The sequence below is a fragment of the Pinus tabuliformis genome, chromosome 7 (assembly GCF_031772625.1).
Source record: "Pinus tabuliformis cultivar Carrire ecotype Pingquan chromosome 7, CPIR1, whole genome shotgun sequence".
NCBI classification, from domain to species: Eukaryota; Viridiplantae; Streptophyta; class Pinopsida; order Pinales; family Pinaceae; genus Pinus; species Pinus tabuliformis.
The window spans coordinates 220,696,053-220,721,350 of NC_142293.1; the positions used below are offsets into that span (position 1 = coordinate 220,696,053).

At 38.6% G+C, this 25,298-nt stretch overlaps 1 protein-coding gene across 1 annotated transcript in view; it reads right to left on the minus strand.

Moving 5' to 3' along the window:
* Positions 1-25,298, minus strand: part of EMB1441 (zinc knuckle (CCHC-type) family protein) — a 365,319-nt gene that overhangs the window by 46,726 nt on the left and 293,295 nt on the right. The window contains exons 10-13 of the mRNA XM_089457990.1: positions 20,487-20,592; positions 18,852-19,883; positions 18,653-18,734; positions 751-1,137 (exon numbers count right to left, since the gene is read on the minus strand). Of these exons, the coding sequence (XP_089314116.1) occupies positions 751-1,137; positions 18,653-18,734; positions 18,852-19,883; positions 20,487-20,592 (1,607 nt within the window). The remainder of the gene's footprint in view (positions 1-750; positions 1,138-18,652; positions 18,735-18,851; positions 19,884-20,486; positions 20,593-25,298) is intronic.

Here is a 25,298-nt window from a genome sequence, read left to right on the forward strand (position 1 = left end):
ATCCTTGCCATATCCGGATCCTGGATTTTCAAAAATCTAGCGAATCCAGATCCAGATCCGTATCCAAATCCGTATCCTGGTAACTTAGCTGGAATCACATGCATGTAATTGTTTAATGAACTTCTAAATATTTAATGAATTCTTTAATTGGTTGAGTTGTTCGCAGAGTCTGAGCCGAGTCATCATATTTTTCCCTCACCAAATTCAAACCAAGTCTCGTCTGATAACTTTGCTCCCAATATGCACTCATATTTCTCATGACTTTGCTGTTTTGGATTGACTGTTCCCAAGTTAATAAACATATTGATTCAGATATAGCACGTCCACATTAAGAACGACTAGATTCCCTGTATTGTGTGACGATGTTTTGCACCTACATGTTCAGTGGTATAAATCATTTTTTTGGAATGGTGAAATTAGACATCTACTTATGCTGCATCCCATACAATTATGCTTCTCAAACTGCTGAAAAGATCACTGTTTGAAGGTTTTCAACAGTGAAACCATGTAAGCACCAGACTGAAATTTGAGTAAAACTCAAGCTATGGTAACTGGGAGAAAGGTATGTATGAGAATCTTCTACCTGTGTTAAGTATTTTCTCGTATGTTGACCAACAATTAGCTATTAAGTGAAAGGATTATATATGTCACTTTCTAATCATATATCCAATTCATCTTTTCATATTTTTCTTTTTATTAATATATTAGAGCAAAAACACAATTAAAGTAAAGAAAATAGATTAACATTACCTTTTCCCTTCTTTGCTGTTCCTGGTGTTATCTTGACATGGAACTTGTATGAGTGCAAAGCATTGTATGGTCCACAAACTGGAACAGCATAAAGCAAAATATCATTAGGTAGAGGAATCCCAGTCAAAGTGTCTAGCTCTGTCAACTTTTCTTTTTCATCTTCGGCCAACTCATGAATATCATCTTCCTGGAAGGCCAATCTCTCGTTTTCAGTTAATGTTGTTCTTCCCAAATTTGCTTCTGGATCAACTGTGGTCTTTCCAACACTAAGTGGCTGGCTCGAGTCTACAGCGAGTTCATTTCTGTCTTCAATTGACTCTGGACAGTCTCGTGCAACATGGCCTGCTTTCTTGCATTTATAGCATATTTTTGTAATATCAGCTTCACCTATCAGTCACAAACATAAACAATCAGAAGATTGTCTATAGCAGCAAAATATCCTTTCACTGGTAACTGAACTGTTATGACAAGTCCAACTACCAGGATGTTTCGCGGCAAAGCATATGTTATTTAAAAGACAACATAAGATATCTTAAAAATATCCCAGGAATGCATCCAACTGGCACAATATAGATATAATTTGTAAAAACGTAACACCTTTTATAACTGCATCCACAAAGCATACTCCATAGCCATATACCAAATAGCCCATATATAAAGGTTTCACAAAATGCAGATGCAACATTTTCTATTTCTCTTAGCCTTGTTAGGTTAGAGGACATAAGAAAACAGATTCAAATTGTATAACTTTACTTACGATGTCTAGTTTTTTTCTTAGCAGTGATATAAGCGTTAAATGGAAACTGTATGCGGAATCCAAAATATTGAACCAAAAAAAAAAAAAAAAATTTACACACCTAACCACTTAAACCTTTGGTTGAGAACTTGAGATGCACAAACAAGTATTTTCAAACTCAAACCAAGTTGACTTGGACTTATTCAACTCGGCCAAGTCAACCATTGCCTATACCGCCTTGGCCAATTGATCAGTTTGGATCAGTGATGCAAAAATCGCGATATTATCACGATAATATCGAATTATTGCAATTTTTAAACTTTCTCAATAATATCACCCGATTTTTACACGTATTTTCTTTTTCGTGATTTTTTCCAGAAAAAAATGCGATAAATTGAAAAACTCGCGATAAAAACGAAATAATCGTGATTTGATTGGTTGTTATCACTGGGCCGGTGGACAACGAATTTATAACACCAAAAAAATGAATTTTTTTAATTCATTTGGACAGACAGCGGCAGCGGCGTGGATTGGGAGTGACCTAGGAGAAAAACCTTGCTCGATTGGGAGCTGAGGAGGAGAAAAATGACTCAAAAACCTTGGTGGATTGAGAGCTGAGGAGGAGAAGATCAATTTTCTCCGGCAAACCGGTATGGGCACCAAATTTATGTGTTTTGTTTTGGATTTTTTTGCTTTTGGCTGGGTTTGGATAACCCATTGTTTATCAAATATTTTTGAGTTGATTTGATGGTGTTTTTGTTTGTTAAATTGTCAAAAATTCAATGTGTTTTGTCATGTTACTCAAGTATATAATTTTTTTAATTTTTGTAACTTGCAACCCTTATTTTGCCATAGGTTCACCGTTCAACTTCAAACTTCATCTTACAAATTTAAAACTCAAGAGTCAAGAGTTCAACCAAGTTACAAACATGCCAAGGAAATTGGACCCTCTGTGGGAATTTGGTGAACCTGATGGAGGATTTGATAGAATAAACTTGAGTTGCAAGTTGTGTGGGCATCATATGTCAGGGGGGCTTTATAGATTGAAGTATCACCTTGCACAAATCCCTGGATTTGATGTAGGGTCTTGCACAAATACAAATCCGGAAATCATTCGAAGAGCCATGAGATCATTGGAAGAATTAAAACACGAGAGAGAGGCCAAAGCAGAAATGAAGAAGCAACTAGCAAAGAGGGTGCTAGGATTAGGTGAACAAGGAAGTGGCACTGGTTCTACTTCAGCATCAATATCTACAACCAACCCGGTAGTTGTCTCATCATTTTTTGTTCCTAGAACCACGCCTGGTTCACAACCATCTATCACTTCAATGCTTAAAAAACTGAGAAAGAACAAGCTGACAAGTTGTTGACCAAATTTCTCCTTTGGAGTGATATTCCTTTCAGCTTTGCAAGGAATAATCCATTTTTCCAGCGTGTTGTTGATGTTATTGCAACTGTTGGCCCAGGGTACAAAATCCCTTCTTATGATGACTTTAGAGGCCAGATTCTTCAAAATGAAAAGGTTGACTGCACCAAAAGATTGGAGGAGTTTAGAGCATCATGGGCACAAATAGGATGCACTGTGATGTCAGATGGTTGGACCGACCAAAAGGGGAGAACCCTTATAAACTTCTTGGTTAGTTGTCCCAAGAGGACAATGTTTATGAAATCTGTTGATTCATCTTCACATATCAAACATGCAAAAACTTTATGTGATTTGTTGGATGTGTTTATTTTGGAGGTGGGTGCAGAACATGTTGTCCAACTCATAACGGACAATGCTGCAAATTATATTGCTACTGGCAGGATGCTTATGGAGAGACATCCTACTTTATTTTGGACAACTTGTGCTACACATTGTATTGATTTGATGTTGGAAGACATAGGAAAAATTTCCTTTGTCAAAGATATTGTTGACTCATCAAAAAAGCATTACAAAATTTATGTATAATCATACATTTGTACTTAGCTTAATGAGAAAATTCACCAACAACAAGGAGTTGGTGCGCCCTGCCATTACACAGTTTGCCACCAGTTTCATATCTCTTCAATCCCTCTTGAATTCTATGTAGGATGTGAAGAGAATGTTTCTTTCAGAGGAGTGGTGTGCTTTAACAATGAGCCACAAACCAGACGGAGAGGCCATATGCAGATTAGTTTCATATCAGGAAGACTTTTGAGCGGGAGTGCAGGAGGTGTGCACTATTACTGAACCTTTGGTAAAGGTTCTTCGATTAGTTGATGGTGAGAAGCCCGCAATGGGCTATTTGTATGAGGCCATGGACAAGGCCAAAGAATCCATTCAAGCCTACTATGATGATAAGGGAGATGAGGGGTTTCAGAAACAACTCCTCCTATGGGAAGTGATTGATGAACAATGGAACAACGCACTCCATCGTCCCATTCATACTGCAGGGATCTACCTGAACCCCGCATTTTATTACCCATGTGGGTTCGTATTTGATGCTGAGATCATGGATGGATTCTTGGCCTGTGTTCAGAGGATGGTGCGATCTCTAGCAGAATGTACAGAAATCTCCAAAGAAATGGAGACATACAGGATGACAAGTGGCACATTTGGCTTTGAGATGGTTGTGACTGATGGGATGACTAAAATGCCAGGTATTTTTTAGTTTGTTTCAAATTTCATTGTCTCTTCAAGTTCATAACTTCATACTTTGCTTCAACTTTCAAATTTCATTTTTTTCTTATGTTTATTTAAAATTTTATTTGTAATTTTGTTGTAGATGCATGGTGGAGAATGTATGGTGCCAAGGTACCCCATCTACAAAAACTTACCATCCGAATCCTCAACCAAACATGTACCTCCTTAGGATGCGTCCGCAACTGGAGTGTATTTGAAAAAATACACAACAAGAAGCGCAACAGGTTAAACTTAAAATATTGCAAATTTCCAATTATTTTTTTGAATTCATTAAACAATATTTATTTTATAATTATTATTTCATGATCTTTGTACAAGTTGGAGTCCCAGTGATTTAATGACATGGTCTACGTCTACTACAATCTTCGATTGTGGGTGAGGCAACTTGAGAGGATACCTGATATGGAGGCCATCTCATTGGATGGGATTGACACCACTATTGCATGGAGGGTTGAGGCCGAGAGGCCTCTCATGGAGTCTGCCAATGATTGGTTAGAGCAAGAGGTAGTGGAAGGCATAGAGGAGGAGGAGGAGGAGGAGCAACAAAAGGAGGAGGTGACACCTACTACCCAGGCTACCCCTGCCACCAGTAGAGGACGTGGTCTACCTCCTGTAGCTCCTAGTTCTTCAACTTCTAGAGCACAGCAGAGTCCACTGCCAACTCCACTGGCATCTACATCTAGAGGGAAAGGAAAAGCTATTGCATTTTCTTGCAAGAGGGGCAGAGGAAATCAGTAGTATTAGACTTTAGTTATTTGGTTCATTTCATTGTATATGATATGACTCATGATATGAGATACATTATTATATTTTTTGTTGATATTTTGAGGCTGAGTTGGGACTCAGGAGTCAGGACTTACTATTTAGTTTATGATTCACTGTTATGTGTGATATAGCACTAGAAATGATATTACACATCTTATATATTAGTTCTTTTATCATATTTATGTGTCAATGTATTTATTTTATATTGTAGATGCTTTAGATATTAAAAATTTTGAAAAAAAATGAATATTTTTGTATTTTACAATTTGTTCTCGATTATTTCCCGAATTTTACGATTTTTTTCCGATTTTTTCCCTTGCCGATATTATCCCAATAACGATAACTGCGACATTGGTTTGGATGGCCAATTTGGTGTTGAACCATCCAACTCAAAGTCTGATTCGACCGGTTCAATACGAAAACCAGCCCTACTTGACCAAGATTGTACCTACTAGACCAAATAGCTTTTGGTCCCCACTTTGGTTGACTTAGCAGTAAAAATTTAATTTTTTGGATTTTGTCATGTATGAGGGTACAGGATTGGCATGTAATCCAGAGCACCAAGCCCTTTATGCACCTTAATGTTGGTGGTATTGCTTGTTGTACCTTACTGTTAAGCTTTTTCTATCATATTATAAGGCTTGGATTCGGCAATTTCATCAAAATAGGGTGGTGTTGACTGATGTCTCTAGAGGATTGATGTAGAGGCAAAGGCTAGATAAGAGGCAAAGGATAATAGTAATGATGATGATTCCAATATAAGCACTGGTGGAACATTGCTTGTCATTTATGTTTGTCATTTAAATGTTCTTGCTCATTTATTCATAATTCTTTCTTTCAAAATTTAAATAATTTTTTGGAATCATGGTTTGGAATCTTTAACATATAATCTTTACATATTTTTAGTAAACTGAGTCATTGAAATCAGATCAGTCCAATTCAATCCGATTTTAAGTATTAGTCCGAGTTGACCCTCAACAGAATCTGAGTTTAAAAACATTGGCACAAACTGTGGTCCAAACAATCAGTGCTACCTTGATTTCTGTACGTTGATAGCACCAAACCACAAAACATTAAGCAGTAAAATTCTTGGAAATAATCAATGTCAAAATCTAGAATTTAGTTATGTTGTCAATGATATTTGATTAGCATTACTAATTTCTACCCTACTTAATAATCTCTTCTCAAGATACACTAAGTGTCATTTTCCTTGTTGAGAATGTTGTAATCCTCATATTACACCTCATTTTGTATGGGGTTCCACATTGTGATTTTCATCACATTGATGGAGATCTGTAGCTGATACCCTAGAGCATTGGACCAAATTGGGGGGATACATCTTCATGGAGCTGCAGTTGATACACTATAGCATTGGACCTATTACCCACCTGGGGTACAGCTAGGAGAACTTTTGATTCTAAACACAATAACATTGTTGAAGCTAAGGAAAATGCTCAGAACATAGATGACAGTTGGTCTTTAGCAGAAAAAATTGATGCTATCGAACTTTCTAATCCTAGAGCAAACATGGAACCTAACAATAAAGTTTCAAAGTCAACCAATCCTCCTAAACCTCTTACTCTTATTAGTCAACAACTTAAAGTATTCCAATTAACTATGACTTAGACCATGACCCAAGCTCAAAACAAGATGAGTCAAGAACTAAAGCAAAGCTAAAAGGCTATGCAAAATAGACTTGTCCAACTGAGAAGAGGTCAATAGTATCAGCCTTTGCAGAATACTTTTCAACCAAAGGGGACATACAAAGCTCCTTTCCAAAATCAAAAGCCCCCTAATCCTCTAACTTCATTGACTAGTTCAACCCTTACTTTTGAACTTTCTAATTCTTTCTAGTTCAAGCCTTATTTTTGATACTATTGAACTTTCTAATCCCACCACAAACCCGGAACCTAAGAGTAAAGTTTCAAAGTCAACCAATCCTCCTGATCCTCTTACTCTTATTATTCAACAACATAAAGCATTCCAATTAACTATGACTCAAACTATGGCCCAAGGTCAAAACAAGAAGAGTCAAGAATAAAGGCAAACCCAAACGGCTATGCAAAATAGACATGTTGAACTGGGAAGAGGTCAATATTATCAGCCTTTGCAAAATACTTTTCAACCAAAGGGGGCATACAAATCTTCTCCTTTCCAAAATCGAAAGACCCCTAATCCTCTAATTTTGTTGACCAGTTCAACCCTTACTTTTGATGCTATTGAACTTTCTAATCCTACAGCAAACCCGAAACCTAAGAGTAAAGTTTCAAAGTCAACCAATCCTCCTGATCCTCCTACTCTTATTACTCAACAACATAAAGAATTCCAATTAACTATGACTCAAACAATGACCCAAGCTCAAAACAAGATGAGTCAAGAACTAAGGCAAAGCCAAATGGCTATTCAAAATAGACTTGTCGAACTGAGTAGAGGTCAATGACTCAATGGACTCAGCCCTCACAAAATACTTTTCAACAAAAGGGCATATACAAACTTCATTTTCAAAATCAAAAGCCCCCTAATCCTATAATTCTGTTGACAAGTTCAACCCTTACTTTTGTAGAGTTTGTGACTCTTTCCATTTTGAGGCCTCGTGTGCAACATCCATGGAGTTTTGGAACACGCAAAACCTTGGAGAGTCTAGAATTCTCAATAGTTGCACCCTGTCATCCTACTCAAGGATTGACAATATTTTTAAGGAGAGACTATGTTCGAGAATAATGAGCCTAGGGTTGATAAAGTCGCCTAGTTGTTTCGTAAGATGCCTTCCCTTCAGGAAATCAAACAAATGTATGTTGAGAGATTTAAAAGGAAGACCTGTCAAAGAAGCGTAAAGAAGGATTTGTTCCAACTCAAAGCCGAGGAGAAACATCCACTACTCCAAAGGAAATTTTCAAATGAACTAGATGTGGACATCACTAGATGGGCCAATAATGTTAAGGTACCTATCCCAGTGACCGAGGTTGTCAAATTGCCTACCCATAGGAGTCAAATTGGGAAGGTCTTAGGTTTCGAGGGTGCTAAGATTAAACATCCAAGTGCGAACCAAATTGAAAAGCCTCCTGTCCTACTCACCTCATCCATGTCTAATAGGCCTAGTAAGAATCCATTGAATGAACCATTTTTTGGTACAAATGGTAGTTAATGATTGGATCCTTCATAATGCATGATGGATTCCAACGCCACCATGAATGTCATGAGTTTAGGGTTGGCCAAGAGAATGGGATTCCGATTAACAACCTCAAGGCCATATAGAAATATATGTGCATTCAACTCTCATGAAATCCTATTCATAGGCTTAATCAAAGATTTGCAAGTCCAACACATTCAAAGTTCCAAACATTTTCTTGACCATGGATATTGTAGTCCTAGATGTGTCTGCAACATAGGCAATGCTTCTATCTCGTAAATGGATGGTGGATGTAGGTGGTGCAATCCAGATGGATTTATGGTGAAACAATGAAGTTGTATAGGGAAGAGTACTAGAAGAAACATGTTGAAGATCCTAGGAAACTGGAAAATGAGCTTAAATCCTAGAAGTATGGGATCTTACACCGTCCTTGTTGCCGACTTCATCCCATGAAAGGACGTTCATGATGTTGATTTGTGGTAGCATCAGATGTGCTTTAGCCATGAAAATTGGTGGAGAGACTAAAGAACATGAGATCTCCAAGACCCAGAAATGGTTTCAGGAAATTCCACCTGTTAGAGATATATTAAAATAATTAATATTTTTAATGGAGTTCCTAAGTCTAAACTTAGGAAAATTAAAATATCAATGGGTATAATATAAAACTGAGTGAGAATGTTCCAAATGACATGGATTAAGCCAAATCTAATCTTAGTCGTTGATTAGGGACTTAATCTCGACCATTGAAGACTCAACAGGAAAAGTATAAGAGGAGGCTTGAGGGTCAGTTGGAGACACAACAAGATTGATCAATTAATTCGATTTTCTGAAGCGGGGTTTGCTGAGAAACTTCAAACAAGCGATATGAGTTGAATGAGGGGCAAAGAGTACATAGTAGAGAGGTAAAGATAGTGCCAGAGGGCCAGCGCAGTGATTGAGGAGGCTACGCAGAGACAGAAGGAGCCACGCAGAGGCAGCTAGAGACTGCGCAGAGGTTGAGGGGCCTACGCGGGTGATGCAGAAGGCCCGAAAGCTGATGCAGAGAGGCAGAGGGCTGACGCAAAGGGTTCCAGAGCTATGCAAAGGCTATCAGGGCTAACGGGGAGCCTTGGAGAAGCGTCGGAAGGATTTTCGTGGGGCAGACTAGTGCTGAGAAGCTAAATATTTGCTTCTGAGAAGAGGTATTACTATCGTGTAGGTATCTATGTTGGGTGAGCTAGTTTGGCACCCTAGTTGTACTCAAGAAAGTTGCTTAATAATAAAACCCTCAGAACTACTGCACCGGTTTTCCCAAGTTGGGTTTTTCCGGGGACGATTGTCCAAAAATAACGGTGTCCCTTGTGTGTTTGTCTAGTATTTCAATTGTTGATTTGTATATGAGTTAAGGCTGCATTTGTGTTTATTTTCAGTATTTATATGTATAAATAACTTGTTAATGGAATAAACAAGTAGGTGAAATAACCCAGATAATGTAGTAGGAAATTTTTACGTGTCAGACTTAGAAATTTTAACATGGTACTAGAGCGTTGTAGATCACAGGAGAACTAAAGTCACCAACAAAAATCAGAACACTTGTAGCAGTAGCAACTGTCCCAAGAGGCAGAGTTGCTCCTAAGCAGAAAGCAACAAAGGAGTGTTGCAGAGGGCTTGCGTCATTATTTCGAGCCATAGAAAGGGACAGCGCAGAGGCAGTGAGAAGTAGAAGGGGCTCACGAAGAGCCACGTCATCCTACTCAGCCAGGTAGGCTTGACGCAGTTGGCCAGAGGAGCGATTCAGCCTTGCTGGGATTGCGCAGAGCTAAGAGGCTCAGTTTCTTCAGTTGTTGGGGCCTAGGGAGCTGTGGGCAGATTGTGGATTGGGAAGCTGGTGGGGTGTTGTTGTTGTCGAAGTAGAACAGTACCTAATGGGACAGAACCAAGGTAGAGTGAGTCGTTGCCTTGACAGATTTCTAGCCAAGAAATCCAGATCTGAATTGCAGTTGCAAAGAGGAGCGGATCGACAGTTGCCGGGAAGATTTCCAATATGGAAATCGAGACTCAGAGGGATTCTATGAGAGAACTTCTAGGAGGGAAGTAATACTCAGAGGGAGTCCAAAGGAGGAGCGGAAATGACAATGAACGGACTGATGGATCAGGAAAAGTTGGACGGGGCCTCCAACTTTGTCATTTGGAAGGCCAGGATCCTGTCTGTTCTGGATAGACATCGCATCAAAGGCTTCGCCTTGAGAACCATGGCTATCCTAAGCGATCCAGCTGATAATGAAAGGTATGAGGATGCAATGGCGAAGGCAAAATTCATAATCCTTGATGGGGTCAAGGATCATGTAGTACCACATATTGTCGAGAAGAACATGACAAAAGAGATGTGGGATATCTTGACGCCATTGTATTAGGGCACTTCCGTGCAGCGGAAGACGCTGTTGCAAAATCAGTTGTGGTCATATCAGATGCAGAAGGAGGAGCAAATAGATCTATACCTCAACAGGTTGCAAGAGATTTGAGACCAACTTAATTCCATAGGGGCCACACCAGATCAAGAGTTCATGGTGAGGACCGCCCTAAATGTAGTCTCCAAGGATTGGGAGGCATTTGTCCAAAGCATTTTGGGCAGAGTTGATCTTCCAGGATGGGAAGAGATGTGAGCAGCTCTTCGCCAAGAAGAGATCAGACAATTGACAAAGGCAGGAAGTAGCAGCAAAGGAGGTCGAATCAAGAAAGAGGAGGAGGAGGATGCGGCTCTAGCATCTGCGGGACATCATGGGAAGAGGAAGAAGAAGGAAATCTCCAAGGTGAAGTGCTTCCATTGTGGGGAGTTGGGTCGTTATGCAACCCAGTGTTCTGGGAAGAAGAATAAGGGAGAGGCTTCTGAATCCAAGGCAGCTCTAGCTAACGTGGAGAGAGAAGTCGAGACGGATGATGATTGTGCCATGAGTGCTCATGCACCTCTAGAGAAGAGGTGGGGTGACATCAAGTTGTAGTCAGAAGGACTACAGAAGATGAGGGGCAGGATCCTTGAGGTACCCAAACTCTTGGATCATATCCGGCTACAAGAGCCCCAAATGACAGTGGCAGGATGACGGATGTCAAGTGGAACAAGATGCGATGGAGCGACAAGGCAGTGCTAGAGTGCAAAGGTCTGTAGCAGTGCATTGGGGGTTGCAGCAATGCGAGAGGCACAGTGGAGGTTGCAGCAGTGCGAGATGCACAGAGGTGTTTGTAGCAAAGCAGAGGGAGCATAGGATAGCAGCAAAGGTAGCTTCAGCATCAAGAGGCTTCCAGGTTGACAAAGATGCCAGTATTTGGGTAGATCAATTACCTACTTCTCAGTAACTGAGTTGCAATGCAGTAGTTAGGAGTGGTAGTGTTATGGGTAGCATGTTGAGAGGGAGATGCAGTACAGATGTAGCGGTGGCGGTGGCAGAGCCATGGGTAGTGTTGTACAAAAAGCAGTAATGCAGTGGATGTTGGGCAGTAGGCTAAGCATCAGCATAGGTATCGATGTTGGAAGATCAGTGTGATGTTCAGTGATGGAGCACTACTAGAGCACATTCCTCGCTAAGAGGGAGTGTTGATTTGTGGTAGCATCGAATGTGCTCTAGCCATGAAAATTGGTGGAGAGGTTAAAGCACATGAGATCTCCAAGACCCATAAATGGTTTGGGGAAATTCCACCCAGTTATAGAGATATTAAAATAATTAATATTTTTAATGGGGTTCCTAAGTCTAAACTTAGGAAAATTAAAATATTAATGGTATTAATATAAAATTGGGTGAGAATGTTCTAAATGACATGGATCAAGCCAAATCTAATCTTAGTCGTTGATTAGGGACTTAATCTCGGCCATTGAAGACTCAACAGGAAAAGTATAAGAGGAGGCTTGAGAGTCAATTGGAGACACACCAAGATTGATCAGTCAGTTTGATTTTCTGGAGCGGGGCTTACTGAGAAAATTCGAACAAGTGATTTGAGTTGTAGCAAGGGACAATGAGTACATAGCAGAGAGGCATAGATAGTGCCAGAGGGCCAGCGCAGTGGTTGAGGAGGCTATGCAGAGCCAACAGGAGCCATGCAGAGGCAACTAGAGACTGCGCAAAGGCTGAGGGGCCTACGTGGGTGACGCAGCAAGCCAGAAAGCTGACGCAGAGAGGCAGAGGGCTGACGCAAAGGGTTCTAGAGCTACACAGAAGCTAGCAGGGTTGACGCAGAGCCTTGGAGAAGTGCAGGAAGGATTCTCGTTGGGCAGACTAGTGCTGAGAAGCTGAATATCTGCTTCCGAGAAGAGATATTACTACCATGTAGATATCTTTGTTAGGTGAGTCAGTTTGGCACCCTAGTTGTACTCAAGAAAGCTAATAAAAAAACCCTCAGAACTGTTGCACCGGTGTTTGTCTAGTATTTCAGTTGTTGATCTGTATATGAGTTAAGGTGCATTTGTGTTTATTTTCAGTATTTATATGTATAAATAACTTGTTAGTGGAATAAACAAGTAGGTGAAATAAACAAGATAATGCAGCAGGAATTTTTGACGTGTCAGACTTGAAAATTTCAACACATGACATATGGAAAATGAACTTTGATGGAGCATCCTCGAAATATGGAAATGGAGTTGGCACAGTCTTCACGTCTCCAGATCATGAATTGATTCATCTTTTGTACTACTTGGAGTTTGAAGCCACAAATGATGTAGCGGAGTGCAAAGCTTTATTATTAGGATTAGCCACTATAAGAGATTTGGGAATTAAGTGCTAAGAGTTATAAGAGATTCGAATTTAATTGTATGTCAAGTAAAGAACTTGCATGCATGTAAGAATAACAATTAAAAATATAGAGAAGCAGTCCTGGTACAGTAGACACATTTGAAGTGTTGGGTTAGAAGCGATGCCCGAGTCGATGAATGTTGTTAAAATTTGGGTACCAGAGGACAAGTGGTTCCCTAAGGCTTTGATATTTGGCCTAGGGAAAAGTGTCCAAATTTATTTTTTTACTTTTCTCCTAAAGTGACTTTATAAGTGGTAAAGGCAATTTAATTTAAAAGTGACTTTATAAGTGGTAAAGTTACATTCTAATTTAAAAGTGACTTTATAAGTGGTAAAGTTACATTCTAATTTAAAGGTGACTTTATTAAAGTAAATGAAGAATTAGAAAGTAAAAAAGTGACTATGGAAATAAAAGGCTAAGTGGGTCTTTATTTAAGTGGGTGAGTTAAAAAATAGAAAGTGAGAACTAAATGCACATTTATTCTCATCCCTAGATCTAAACGAATTTCAGCCATTAGATCTTAGGGTAACCCAAAAGATCATTTAGAGAATAAAAGGAGAAGAGGAGGAAAAGATCAATTCATTCTTTCATGAGCATTTGAGAGAAAAAGAAGAGAAAGCAAGGAGAAAATTTCTGAGCAGTGAGGAAGTGAAGGAGAGCAGCAAGAAGACATTTTAGCAAATCTGGGCAGTAGCATTTATTGGCACGCATCCCAAGGAAAAACCTTACAGCAGGGGAAAGGCACAGAAATTGAGGAAGAGGGACAGCAAGTTCTAGGCACATTTTCGAGGCTGGTCGTATAGCATTTAATGTTGTTTTATTGCTGTAAAAATTTATGTTTTTTCTGTTTGCTTATTGGCATGATTTTCAAGGTGGAGTTCAAGAACGGAAATTGAGATAAGTTGTAATTTTTGGTTGCTGGAATTTTTACTGTGTATTTCAGTTTCTCTGTAAAAGCATTTTCAGAAATAAAGAAGAGCTCTCAAACTGGTTTTCCCCAAGAGCTGCAGGGGGTTTTTCTAGGGTCACATTGACCAAAAATCACTGTGTTATTTTTTGTGTGTGGCTGTCATAATTTTGCTGTGTTTTATTTCTGCAATTTCAGCAGTTGAAGGGTCAACCCCTTCGAGGTGCAGTCAAACCCTTGATCAATTTCCTTCCTGTAATGCGGATTTTCTCCCATACCATACAAAATTTCAGAGAGAAATAATACGAGTTTTGTGCTCTTATTTTTGTGGATACCCTAGCCACCTATTTATAATGGTTTGTCCTCCCAAAAATAAGCTAACATGATATATGAAATGTTGTGACTATTTCCTTGAGCCGACATGACTTTATTTTATACATTTAATTCTAATTTGAAGCCGACATGGTGATCTCCTTGTCGTTTTGCTTGCGAACTTCGATGTGCTTACTTTTGGAGGATTGATCTTGGTCTTGGAGGGCTGCTTTGGCTTGAATACATTTTAATTTTTACATAGGCTCTTAAAGAGCTCCTTCATACATGACTTGACTCTCTGACTTTATTAATAAATCCTAAAGACATCGAAAAGAAGTCTTTTACCTATTGACACTTCTTGCTCATGAAACCCATGTAGCAAGGCATACAAAAATAATTTATTCTCTTTTATTACATCATTTACAAAGATCATGTCATTATAAAGACCGAACCTAATTACAGTTTCTTCAACACTCCCTCTTAACTAGGGAGGTATTCATAATGGTACTTGGTCATTCTCAATCTGAAGAATTTCTCATAAGAAGAATCGGATTTGCAATCCATATATTATAACATCATTTCAACCAACATTGTTTTCATATAGCAAGGCCTTAACTAACAGCTTTATCTCTCACTTAGATCAAAGCACACAATGTTGGCGAAACCAATGACTGATAGACACGCATCATCATTGTCTCTCTTAGGGTCATACCCACCCGGGTGTTCTCCGAGTATGCCCTACTAGGACTATTCTCATCTTGGGTTCCCAACCCTCAAGAATATCGGTCCTCTTGCCCACTCTTGTCTTGGATGCCCTACCACATCCTCAAAGAGTGTCGGATGCCAAATGATTACACAATCCTCCATTCTTTCTTCCAAACTGAAGACAAGAATGTCGTGTCTAACTCTCCCTGTCAACCACGGATTAGTTCTAAGTTTCTCTTCACTCAGAAACTTACTCAAGTTCCTTTACTCATATGAACCTCCCACAGCTCCCTCTTAAACAGGAACTCTATCATCAGTACTTTATAGGGTCTTCTAGTTGATTGATGATCCAAGACCTCGATGTTATCAATTTCTTCATATGTAGGGTTCATCCATCCATCATGTCATTCCTTCTTTCCCGGAAAGAATCCTCCTTGGCTTTTTATCCGGGGCTCCCTTCATAGGGCCATCTATCTTCACTTTTCCTTCAATGGTGATTGCTCTAGATCACAAGTGAAGCGAACAAAGTTCCTTCTTCAGATTAATTACTCCAAAAGACTTGGAATATAAAGATATCCATGAGGATACAAATATTATATATTAAATGTGTGAATAATAATAATTGTACAATGAAAGCGAGAGGCTTGCTTATATACCAAGCAAGTGTCGCTTCATGGAGAGTCATGTCTCACTTAGACATGCCTCTTCAACCTGATTACTAATTAACTAATCATTATTTATGATTATTATCATTTACATTATTTCCAATATATTTATTCATAAAAACAAGGTACACATAATTGTAACATCCTTCACAACTCTCCTTACCTTGGCCCTGCACACATACCCATACTTTCTCCAAGAGGTCAGAAACCAAAAACAAATCGCATATTACCTTTTTGGTGATGGCCTTTTCCAGTGACATCTTCTTATAGGTATCAACACCCTACATACATGTTGAGACATCTCCCAAAGATATTTGTTGTCAAGGGTCTTCATCTTTTCAAACTTCCATCAGAGTCTCCATATCTTTCCGAGAGATTTCCTAGTCAAATCTTCCTGATTCTTTGGATGTTGATTGCCTTCATCATGATTGCATATTTCACGATCTCTTCCATCCTCACACCTTCTATTCTCAGGAGCTTTCAATCAAAGTTCTTCAATTGTAGTCAACCACCTCATACTTCATATGAGGTTATATTATGTTGATTTCATCTAGTGTGACTTATGTCCTTCTGCATCCTTTCCGAGGAGGAGATCTTTTTCCTCTTGATCATGCTTGATCCATGTTACCTGCAACCATATGACATGACATTACAATACTAAATACAAATACAAGCATACATACCTCATTTTACCTTTGCTACTTCCAGTAGCTTCTTTGATTGAAAAGATCTTCAATCCCTTGATCTGCTTTATTTCTTATGTCATCATCTCATGAATTCCATAAGTTGGATTTCCTGATGAACCACTTGCTACCTCTCTAGATTAGTGAATCCTCTGTTGAGGTTTCCATCAGAGAATCTTTAGGATCTTGCATATCCCCATCTGGCAAGTGTTTCCTTTGACCTGGATGACTTCTTCCTTTCCTTTAATGTCCAATGAGGTTCCCATGAGCTACATCCTTCATGTTAGACTGCCACGGATTATGTCCTTCATGATTCCCATGGTGATATCATGAACTCTTGTTTTAATGCTTCCATGATGCCACGATGCATCTTATTACCATGGTCATATCTGCAAAAGATTTGGAGCTTGTGATAGGACCCTTTTGTGAGGGACACCATCTCACTCATAGTGGAGGTCTATTACTCCCTCTTTCCTTGGCCTTTTTCTTCAGCTTCCTCCATCCTTCCGGTGATATGAGCTTCTTTCCATAGCATTGAATCTTAGCTATACTATTCTGTCTTGAAAACTTCCATTGCCTTTCTGCACATGTTTAAGTCTTTTTAACCTTCAACACTTTTGTCCATAACTTGTCCTTCTTTCATCTTGCATAGATACCGCAAGTTGTTGCATGAGGAAATTTCCATGTCCCAAGGACACTTGCCATCTTGCTTATTAAGAACGTAGATGATTATTTTCTTATCATCTTTCTCAGATCTCCTAATTGAGATCTCATGAAGATGACCTTCTTTACTGCATTATAGAGAGTACATCTTCTAGCATTTCATATATTTATTTTATGTCTCCTTTCTTGCTACATAGAGATGGGAGGGCTTTTAAGAGTTCCCTCTCATGAATTTATAGGAGACCTCTTCACTGACTTCTCTCAACTATGAGGATTATGACAATCCTTCTTATTCCATGCAAGAACCTTTGACGACCCATCCAACCTATAGATCTTCTTGCAATCATGAAGTCATAGAACCATACTTATTGTAGAATGAAAAGATACTACTTGATTGTGAAGATGAAGTCTTCACCTTGATTGCTTTGATGGAATAGCATAAGTTTGACATGTATTGGTCCTATTAGAGATTAGAACAAAGGGGAGTAAATCTCAGTGTAAGTGTATTCCCAGAGTTCAAGATAGTGCTGTCTAATGTTTAGTATCAAGCTTGTGATTGCATGTATGTATATACATCTCTACTCACAATTTTGTTTGTTTGTTTGTTTGTTTGTCAAGTTGTTTGTGATCCTCCAAGCTTGACCTGCAACTTGAGGAGCCGCAACCCAGGGGCATCTAATCCATCAAAGTCACCCGGGGATCACACCCGGCATGGGCCACACCAGCCCTAAGCTGACTAGATTTTTTAGCATGTCTCTTCCCCATAGCACAGGGCACAACCACCGCCCGTGAGCTTTGATTCTAGGTCGCCTTGCTAACGAGGCCCATCCTCAACTGGTTGTGCTAGTGGGACTTGACCTCTACTTACAATTATTAAGGGACAATGAGTTATAAATTTGTTTGGTAAGCAAATGTAATAAAGTATTAAAGTGGAAGTGTTGCTATGAAGGTTGGTATTTGCCAAATGCTCTTGGTGGGTACAAGTTTCATTCTTTTGAAGAAGCATCATGTTTGTACATTTAAAGTTGTTGAAGAAAGTGTAACTAGGTTCGGTCTTCATAATGACATGATCTTTGTAAATGATGTAATAAAAGAGAATAAATTATTTTTGTATGCCTTGCTACATGGGTTTCATGAGCAAGAAGTGTCATTAGGTAAAAGACTTCTTCTTGATGTCTTTAGGATTTATTAAGAAAGTCAAAGGGTCAAGTCATGTATGAAGGAGCTCTTTAAGAGCCTATGTAAAATGTATTCAAGCCAAAGCAACCCTCCAAGACCAAGATCAATCCTCCAAAAGTAAGCACATCGAAGTCTGCAAGCAAAACGACAAGGAGATCACCATGTCGGCTTCCAAATAGAATTAAATGTATAAAATAAAGTCATGTCGGCTCAAGGAAATAGTCACAACGTTTCATATGTCATGTCGGCTTATTTTTGGGAGGACAAACCACTATAAATAGGTGGCTAGGGTATCCGCGAAAATAAGAGCACAAAACTCACATTATTCCTCTCTGAAATTTCGCATGGTATAGGAGCAGATCCACATTACAGGAAGGAAATTGATCAAGGGTTTGACTGCACCTCGAATGGGTATAAGGTGCAGGCAGTCCAGCCCTCGGATCTCTCTAGTGTCTCGGTGGTGATAACAGTAATCACAGAAGCTCGTTCATCAATATATTTTTATACTTGTTCAAATGTGTCACATTAACTAATCAAAGAGATAGCTGGCCACAAATTGAAAGATCAATTAGACCTTTCATATCTTGTAAACAGGTAACAGGACAGTATATAAAATACCCTGTTATACCAACATCTGTAGTATCATAACTAAATCCATAATGCTGACAACTGCTATTTAAGAACTTTACATCCATTATCTAGAACAGTTAATTAAGTCTGATGTCAAGTACCACCTGTTTGTATAGCACCTTTTGTAGTAGCCACAACTTCCTTCTCTCGCTTTGATTCAATATTTTTGGAACCTTTTCCTGCAGACTAATAACACAATACCTTGGTTTAAGAGACAGAACAGAAGGAAAACTCATGACCAAATCTGTTTCCTTCGGAAAACTACTGCAGCTAATCTAAACAGTAACTTAGTACATTACTTACAGCTAGCAATGCCATACGAAGTTGTCTCTCCTCCTCATCTTGTTCTGCATACTTTTCCTTGATCTTCTTTAACTTTCCATGCCGACCACGCCCAACCTTTCCAGATGGTGCGGTCATGTCATGCCTTTCATCAGTAGCAACTGTTTCAGCTTGTCGAGATCTTGTACCTAAATTGTCTACTTCTAGACATTTTTCACTTGTTTCTTGGTTTATACTACTTTCAGTACTGTCCTTTGTTCCCCTTTTTAATTTTCTCCTTTCTGCCTTTGACAAATATGGCTTCTCTCTGTGTGAAGGTTTACTTGGGTGATCAAGTTCATTGGCATCATTCCTTGTCTCTGCTGCTGTTGGGTAAAATTCAAGCCCATATTTGCTGCTCTGTTCTTTGCCAAACAATTTCACTGATCCAAGTCCTAGTGCTTTGTCCATGAGCTCTTCCAGCTCTGATAAATTCTGTTCAACTGTATCTTCTACTCTGTCCTTGCCAGAAGGTTCATCGTAGTCTGCTGAAGAAAAATCAGTGTCCTGTTGACCTTTAGCCAAGGCCCCAGGTATGCCATTTCCTTTCGTACTCATTGAAAAAACAGGTATTTTATTATGATCACCATCTTCAGCATAGTTCTCTACTCTATAAATATTAATCATATTTTCTGTTAACTTTGAATCAGCAATAACCTCATCATCTGTACTACTATCATGTTCAGAAGACCTTTCACTGTCATCCCCATCTGACCCAAGCATTAATCGAGCATTCTGGGTTTCCTTTTCCTCCCTATCATTTTCTTGATTTTCATTCTCACTTCTTACCCGACGTTCATTTATATGTGATCCTAAAGAACTCTCATCTATGCGAAATAGGATGCCAAAACCCATGACAAGAGTATGAGGTGGAAGAAAGTTCTTTCTTCCCCTGATCATAAAACTTCCTACAGTAAGATATTCTCCTGTTGGCGCAGTTTTACTCACTTGATGAGAATGCACCCACCAAGCACTGGTAACAATCTTTGAATCCCATGCTTGGCTGTTGCACACCTGAACAATACAACAAAACATCAGCTGTAGTAAAGAATTTAAAACACTTCTAATATTCATAATGTTTGATCCATATCAATTTGAATTTCTTGATAGCCTTAATGATTCCAAACATTGAATGCATGTTATGATATGGAACTAAAACTCAGCCGTATAGTTTGAAAGGATTATGATGCATCTAGGCTGTAATATACAAAGGAAGGCACAATACAATGAACAAAATAAATAACTTACACTTGCAACAATGATGAACATATCCATTCAATACACACAATGGAAAAAGAATTCCTCTAGGCACTACTTCCTGGGCAAAAATTTCCCTCGAGATTACAATTGTAACATTTTTTCAGAACTATTTTGCCATCGATATAAAAAGGCAGTGATAGATTTTATGCTCATTCATCATATATTCATTGACTGCAACTGCAACTCTCCTAGTTAGCAAATAAACTCAGCTTCAACAACTCAACTGGATTTAGGATTGACTCTATTAATTATGTAGACTTCTACTCCAGCTAAAAACTTTTGTATGTCACGATTTTGGTCAAGGACTACCGAAAATGATGAAGAAACCGTGAATTTTATCACAAGTTATGTACTTACAGTAAAGCATCCAGCCTGATTGAGTGTAAGCGGTGGAATTGGATGATCTGGGTTGTGATTCTTGATCACAGTACTTGAAGCTCCATGTAGTTCTGCATGCACGTACCTTCAAATTATACCAAAAAGTGATATGCTTAGTTCAATGAGAAATTTAGGCTGCATCAATGTGCATATCTATGATCAACAATGGCAATAAAGCAATATGCTTAAACTGTTTATATTTCACAAAAAATCATAGAATAAATGCACTTGGAAAGGCATACTTTGTATGACTGCAAGAATTTTGAAACTTTCATGTGGTAATGTAGCAAGATTTTCAAATTTCAAGAGGTTTGATGTCTCTTATGATAGGGATTGTTGTCGCACAAAGTGTCTAGGCACCGCAACAACGCTCAAAGTAATGGCTGTCACTCTCGATCCTTACTCACTCCGTTTAGACTCTCTCCTAGGCAAGTCAAAGGGGGTAGTCCCTAAAGTAAATGGATGAGGATACACTGTGAAAACAGGCTCTAGGAGATTTTAATGATGGACAACTTGATGAAAGTAAACAAATCTCGATTAACTTAGATGAAAAGATTAAACGCTAATGTAAACAAGACACGACCATAAGATAGAAACAATTATAGACCAGTGCCTTTATGCTAAATTAACCGTAGATTAAGTAAAACAAGTTATCCAAAACACTTTACAAATATGTGACGAATACTGACAATCATGAATAATCGATATAAATGCCCAAAACTGTATCACGCAAGATATTCCAGATTTAAGATGATTATCGTTAATGACAAAGATCTAGAATTATTTAATTTTCCCCAATAGTCAATATAACTTATAAAATTTATCGTACTTTGACCATGGGAAAATCATAAAAATGCATTTAATAACACTAAGGGACTTCAAATTTAAATCTTAATTGTTCCTTAGGCAATAACTAAAGGAGTAAAACAAATCAATGGGTTAAAAAAAAATCGAAATTTTTAATGGGCCATAGGCCACATTAAAAATTTTAATATTTAAGCGAAAACCCCTTAATTTATTCCATTTTAAATCCTTAGTCACAAATTTAAAATTTTTAGGATTTTTTTTTGTTGTTTAGGATTTTTAGGTTTTTTAAAATGTTATGAATTTTATTTTATTTTTTTTATTTTTTAAAATTTTTTAAAGATTTTTAAATGTTTAGGATTTTAAAAGTTTTTAGATTTTTATATTTTGAAAATTTTAAATTTTTAAGGATTTTTAAATGTTTTATTTTTTTTTTTTTTTAAGTTTTAGAATTTTAAAATACATAAAAATGAAATGAAAACTAAAAAAAAGAAACAAAATCGAAAATTTTTTTTGAAACTTAATGAATCCTAAGTTTAATTTAACATATATACATAAGCTAACCCTAACTCTAAAATACAAATGAAATAAGCGAAATACCTATGCATAAAAGAAAATATCGAAGTTTTTTTTCCTTTGGTGACTGCAGGTTTGCGTGAGGAGCAGAGGGTCAAATGAAGCCACGAGGAGATTTGTGCAGGTGAAAGGGATCGGAGGCTTGAGCAGAAGCTTGGACGCGAGCAGGGATAGAGGGACTCATAACAGCAACAGAGGAGGGGATACACAGGTTCAAGGCTTGGACGGCTGATGGGCGAACAGCATGGAACAGAAAGCAGGCAGAGGAATGGAGTTGCAGAAAGCTGAGAAGGATGGACTGCAGGTAGGGTGAATATCACATGAAGGGAATCCGAGGGTTCTAAAGGCAGCACACAGAAGGGAAGGACGGTTGCGGGAGAAGGGAAGGTTGCGGAGAAGAAACGCAGGGAGGCTCGAGCTAAGCTTTGAGGGAGCAACCAACAACCAGCTCGATGGCAGGAGGGAGGATGCAGGGATGCGGATGACAGTGGAAGAGGGTGAGGCAGCTCGATGGTGTGAGCACGCGAGGGAAGAAGAATAACGTAGGTTAAGGTAGCAGGAGTGGAATTCGAGGGAGCAGAAGAGGCACGCAGGTCAGCAACAAAGGAGGATAGGGATGCAAAGCTGCTACAGATCAAAAGAAGGGGCAGCAATAGGTAGCAGCGAACAAGAGGAAAACTGCGAGTTTCTTGTGGATGGGCAGCATGGAGGGAAGGGGATCGAAGGGGAGAATGGATATGGAGTTCACGTGGAGAGGGAGTTGAGATGCAGGGTTGCGGCAAGGGGTGCGAGGAATGCGAAATGAGAAGGCAGTTTGACAGGGGGAGGCTGTACTGCAATTATGGCAGCGTGGGGCAGGAAGCGGGCTGTGAGCCAGAGAAGTCCACAGGTCTTGAAAGACAACCTTGGAGCCCTAAATAAAACGCAAATGGTCATAGACCTCTCCTTAAAAAAAAACAAATTTCGAAATTTCTGCTAGAAAAAAATTGACCTCAGGGCAGCAGAGAAGCTGAAAACCCAGGCAGCAGGCAAGTGGCCCAGAAACCCCTTAAAAATTTTCTGAAAATTTTAATTAAAATATCGAATCCAATTGCTCCAAATTTGACCCTGAAACCCTCACAAAATTTTCCAGATCTGAAAATAAATAAATTTAAAACCTTAGAATGTGAAATCTAGATATGATCCTTGCCAAAATGATGTTGATGGACCCCCAGAGATCCAGATCTTACCCTCCAGGGCCTAGATCTGGACTCTGCACAGCTTTCAACTGCAAATCTGTAGCTACAGGACAACAAGAAACACCCAAACAATATGTACAATGACCCAAAAAAAATAAAACCTAGAAAACCCAAGTCAGAAAATTGAAGATAATTACAGATCTATGTACATAAGGCTTTCCTGCAAAACTCAATTCAGCCATCAATATAGAGCGAGAAAATGATAATAAAATTCAAATTTAATAGAGATACCTGCTATTATATTCGAAACTTAAATTATCATTCAAAGCCCAGCGACTGAGCAAGATACCTGTACTCAAATCGCTCTTCAGAAAGCTATCATCAATGACTAAAAAGAAATCTACGCATGAAAATGACACATCTTACAGTATTTCCACAAAGAGTAACACCAGTAAAAATTAACCCCAAAGTATTTCTTTATTGCTCATAAAAAGATTACAAGAGAGCTTTTCGCTTAGTACACGATCAAAAGATTAGATGATCTGACTGACAAATGACCTCCTATTTAAAGATAAATCCTCCAACGGCTAGTTCAAGTGAGCCTCGTCAAAACAATCTCGACCGTTGATGAGGATTCAAATTTCTTTTAATCTCATCCATCGAAATATTAAATTAGAGAGGAAATTCGAAATTTTCAATTAAATGCATTTTAATTAATTCAAAGATTAAATTTTGAATTAATTTCCTCAAAATTTTGACCTTGACTTAATCCCAGGGACCAAAGGCTTAAAATTTAGCAAAATAATTAATTTACCTTAGTCCCTGGACCTCTTAAACTTTAATTTTTTAAGGACCAACGAATTTTGCCTTTGGAGAATTTAAATTCACCTAGGACCTAGAACTAGTTAAATTTCTGGCTTAGGATTTTAATTAATTTTTGGCTAGAAAATTTAGTTAATTAACCTATGGGGGGATAAATTATTTTTCCAACCCTCAAGACACTTTACATAATAATTTTCATATTTTTTACATCATAAGGGGGAAAACCCATCTGAAAAAGACCCTCACAGATTACCCATTTCTGCAACACAAACATAATCCAGCAGACCAAGCAATTTGTAATAAAATAACCTAACCAAATAATTAGGATTATTCCCAAATCACTTTTATATGGACTCGATCTATAACACTAGGACTCGCCTAAGATCCCAGTGACAAAATCCATTCCGGCTTTGGGGTAAGGCTGAAGGAAAACTCTGTCAACCATCCGAGAATGGATCGGCGAGACAAAAAACCTCCTGAAATGTAGATCGTCACCAGAAAAGTAGGTTTACCTAGGTAATTACATACACAACACGGATCTGCTGAGATTATTTACATTATACACATGCAAAATGGGTTTACATTATAACATGATCCTCAAGCTGACGATGATAGCTGGATGGCAGGAACACATCGATTAGGCACTATCCCTTTTGCGAAAAAGAGGGTGTACTGCTATGGGTCGTTGACACCTAGTGGTCAACAGGGGCCATGTTTTAAAACTCAGTCAACTCAGACTCAGACGAGCTGACTTCCTGATGAACCAACTTGGTCTCCAAAATGGTTCAAGGCACCAGATTGGTACCAAACTGCTCGAACTTGACCAAGTTGAACAAAGCCAATCTGTCACAGTACTATGGAACATGCATTGACAGAAAAGCCATTCTTTAAATATTAAACCTGATACCTAATTTCACTGACTAATGGCCTACTTTGCTTTCAGATACTTATGCTTATGTGAGTCTGCTAAAATATTTGTAAGAAAGCAGAGATTGCTAAGAAATCTAGGTCATCCATTAGGGTTAGTTTACCACATGATTTCTCTTTAACATTAACATTTACTAGAGATATATTATTACTTCATCACCATTATTATTTCTTTTCATCGTCAAAATAAATTCCAATAAGAAGATCACAATGCAAACAAAGAGAGACACGGGAAATAGGCTCCAAGCCAAGGAAAAACCCCTCCAAACGAGAAAACCCATAGCACTCCTTATAGAATTTTCAATGAAGACTTACAAGACCAAGGTACTAGACCATCCACCAACAAACCAGGCCAGCCACCAAAACCAAAATTTGTTCCTTACTTCACAATTTTGGATCTGAAGCAATCTGTCCTTTCGTAGAGAATTCCGCTGCCAAAGGGAGAGATAAACCAAAATCCAAGACCAAAACAATCTTCTAGATT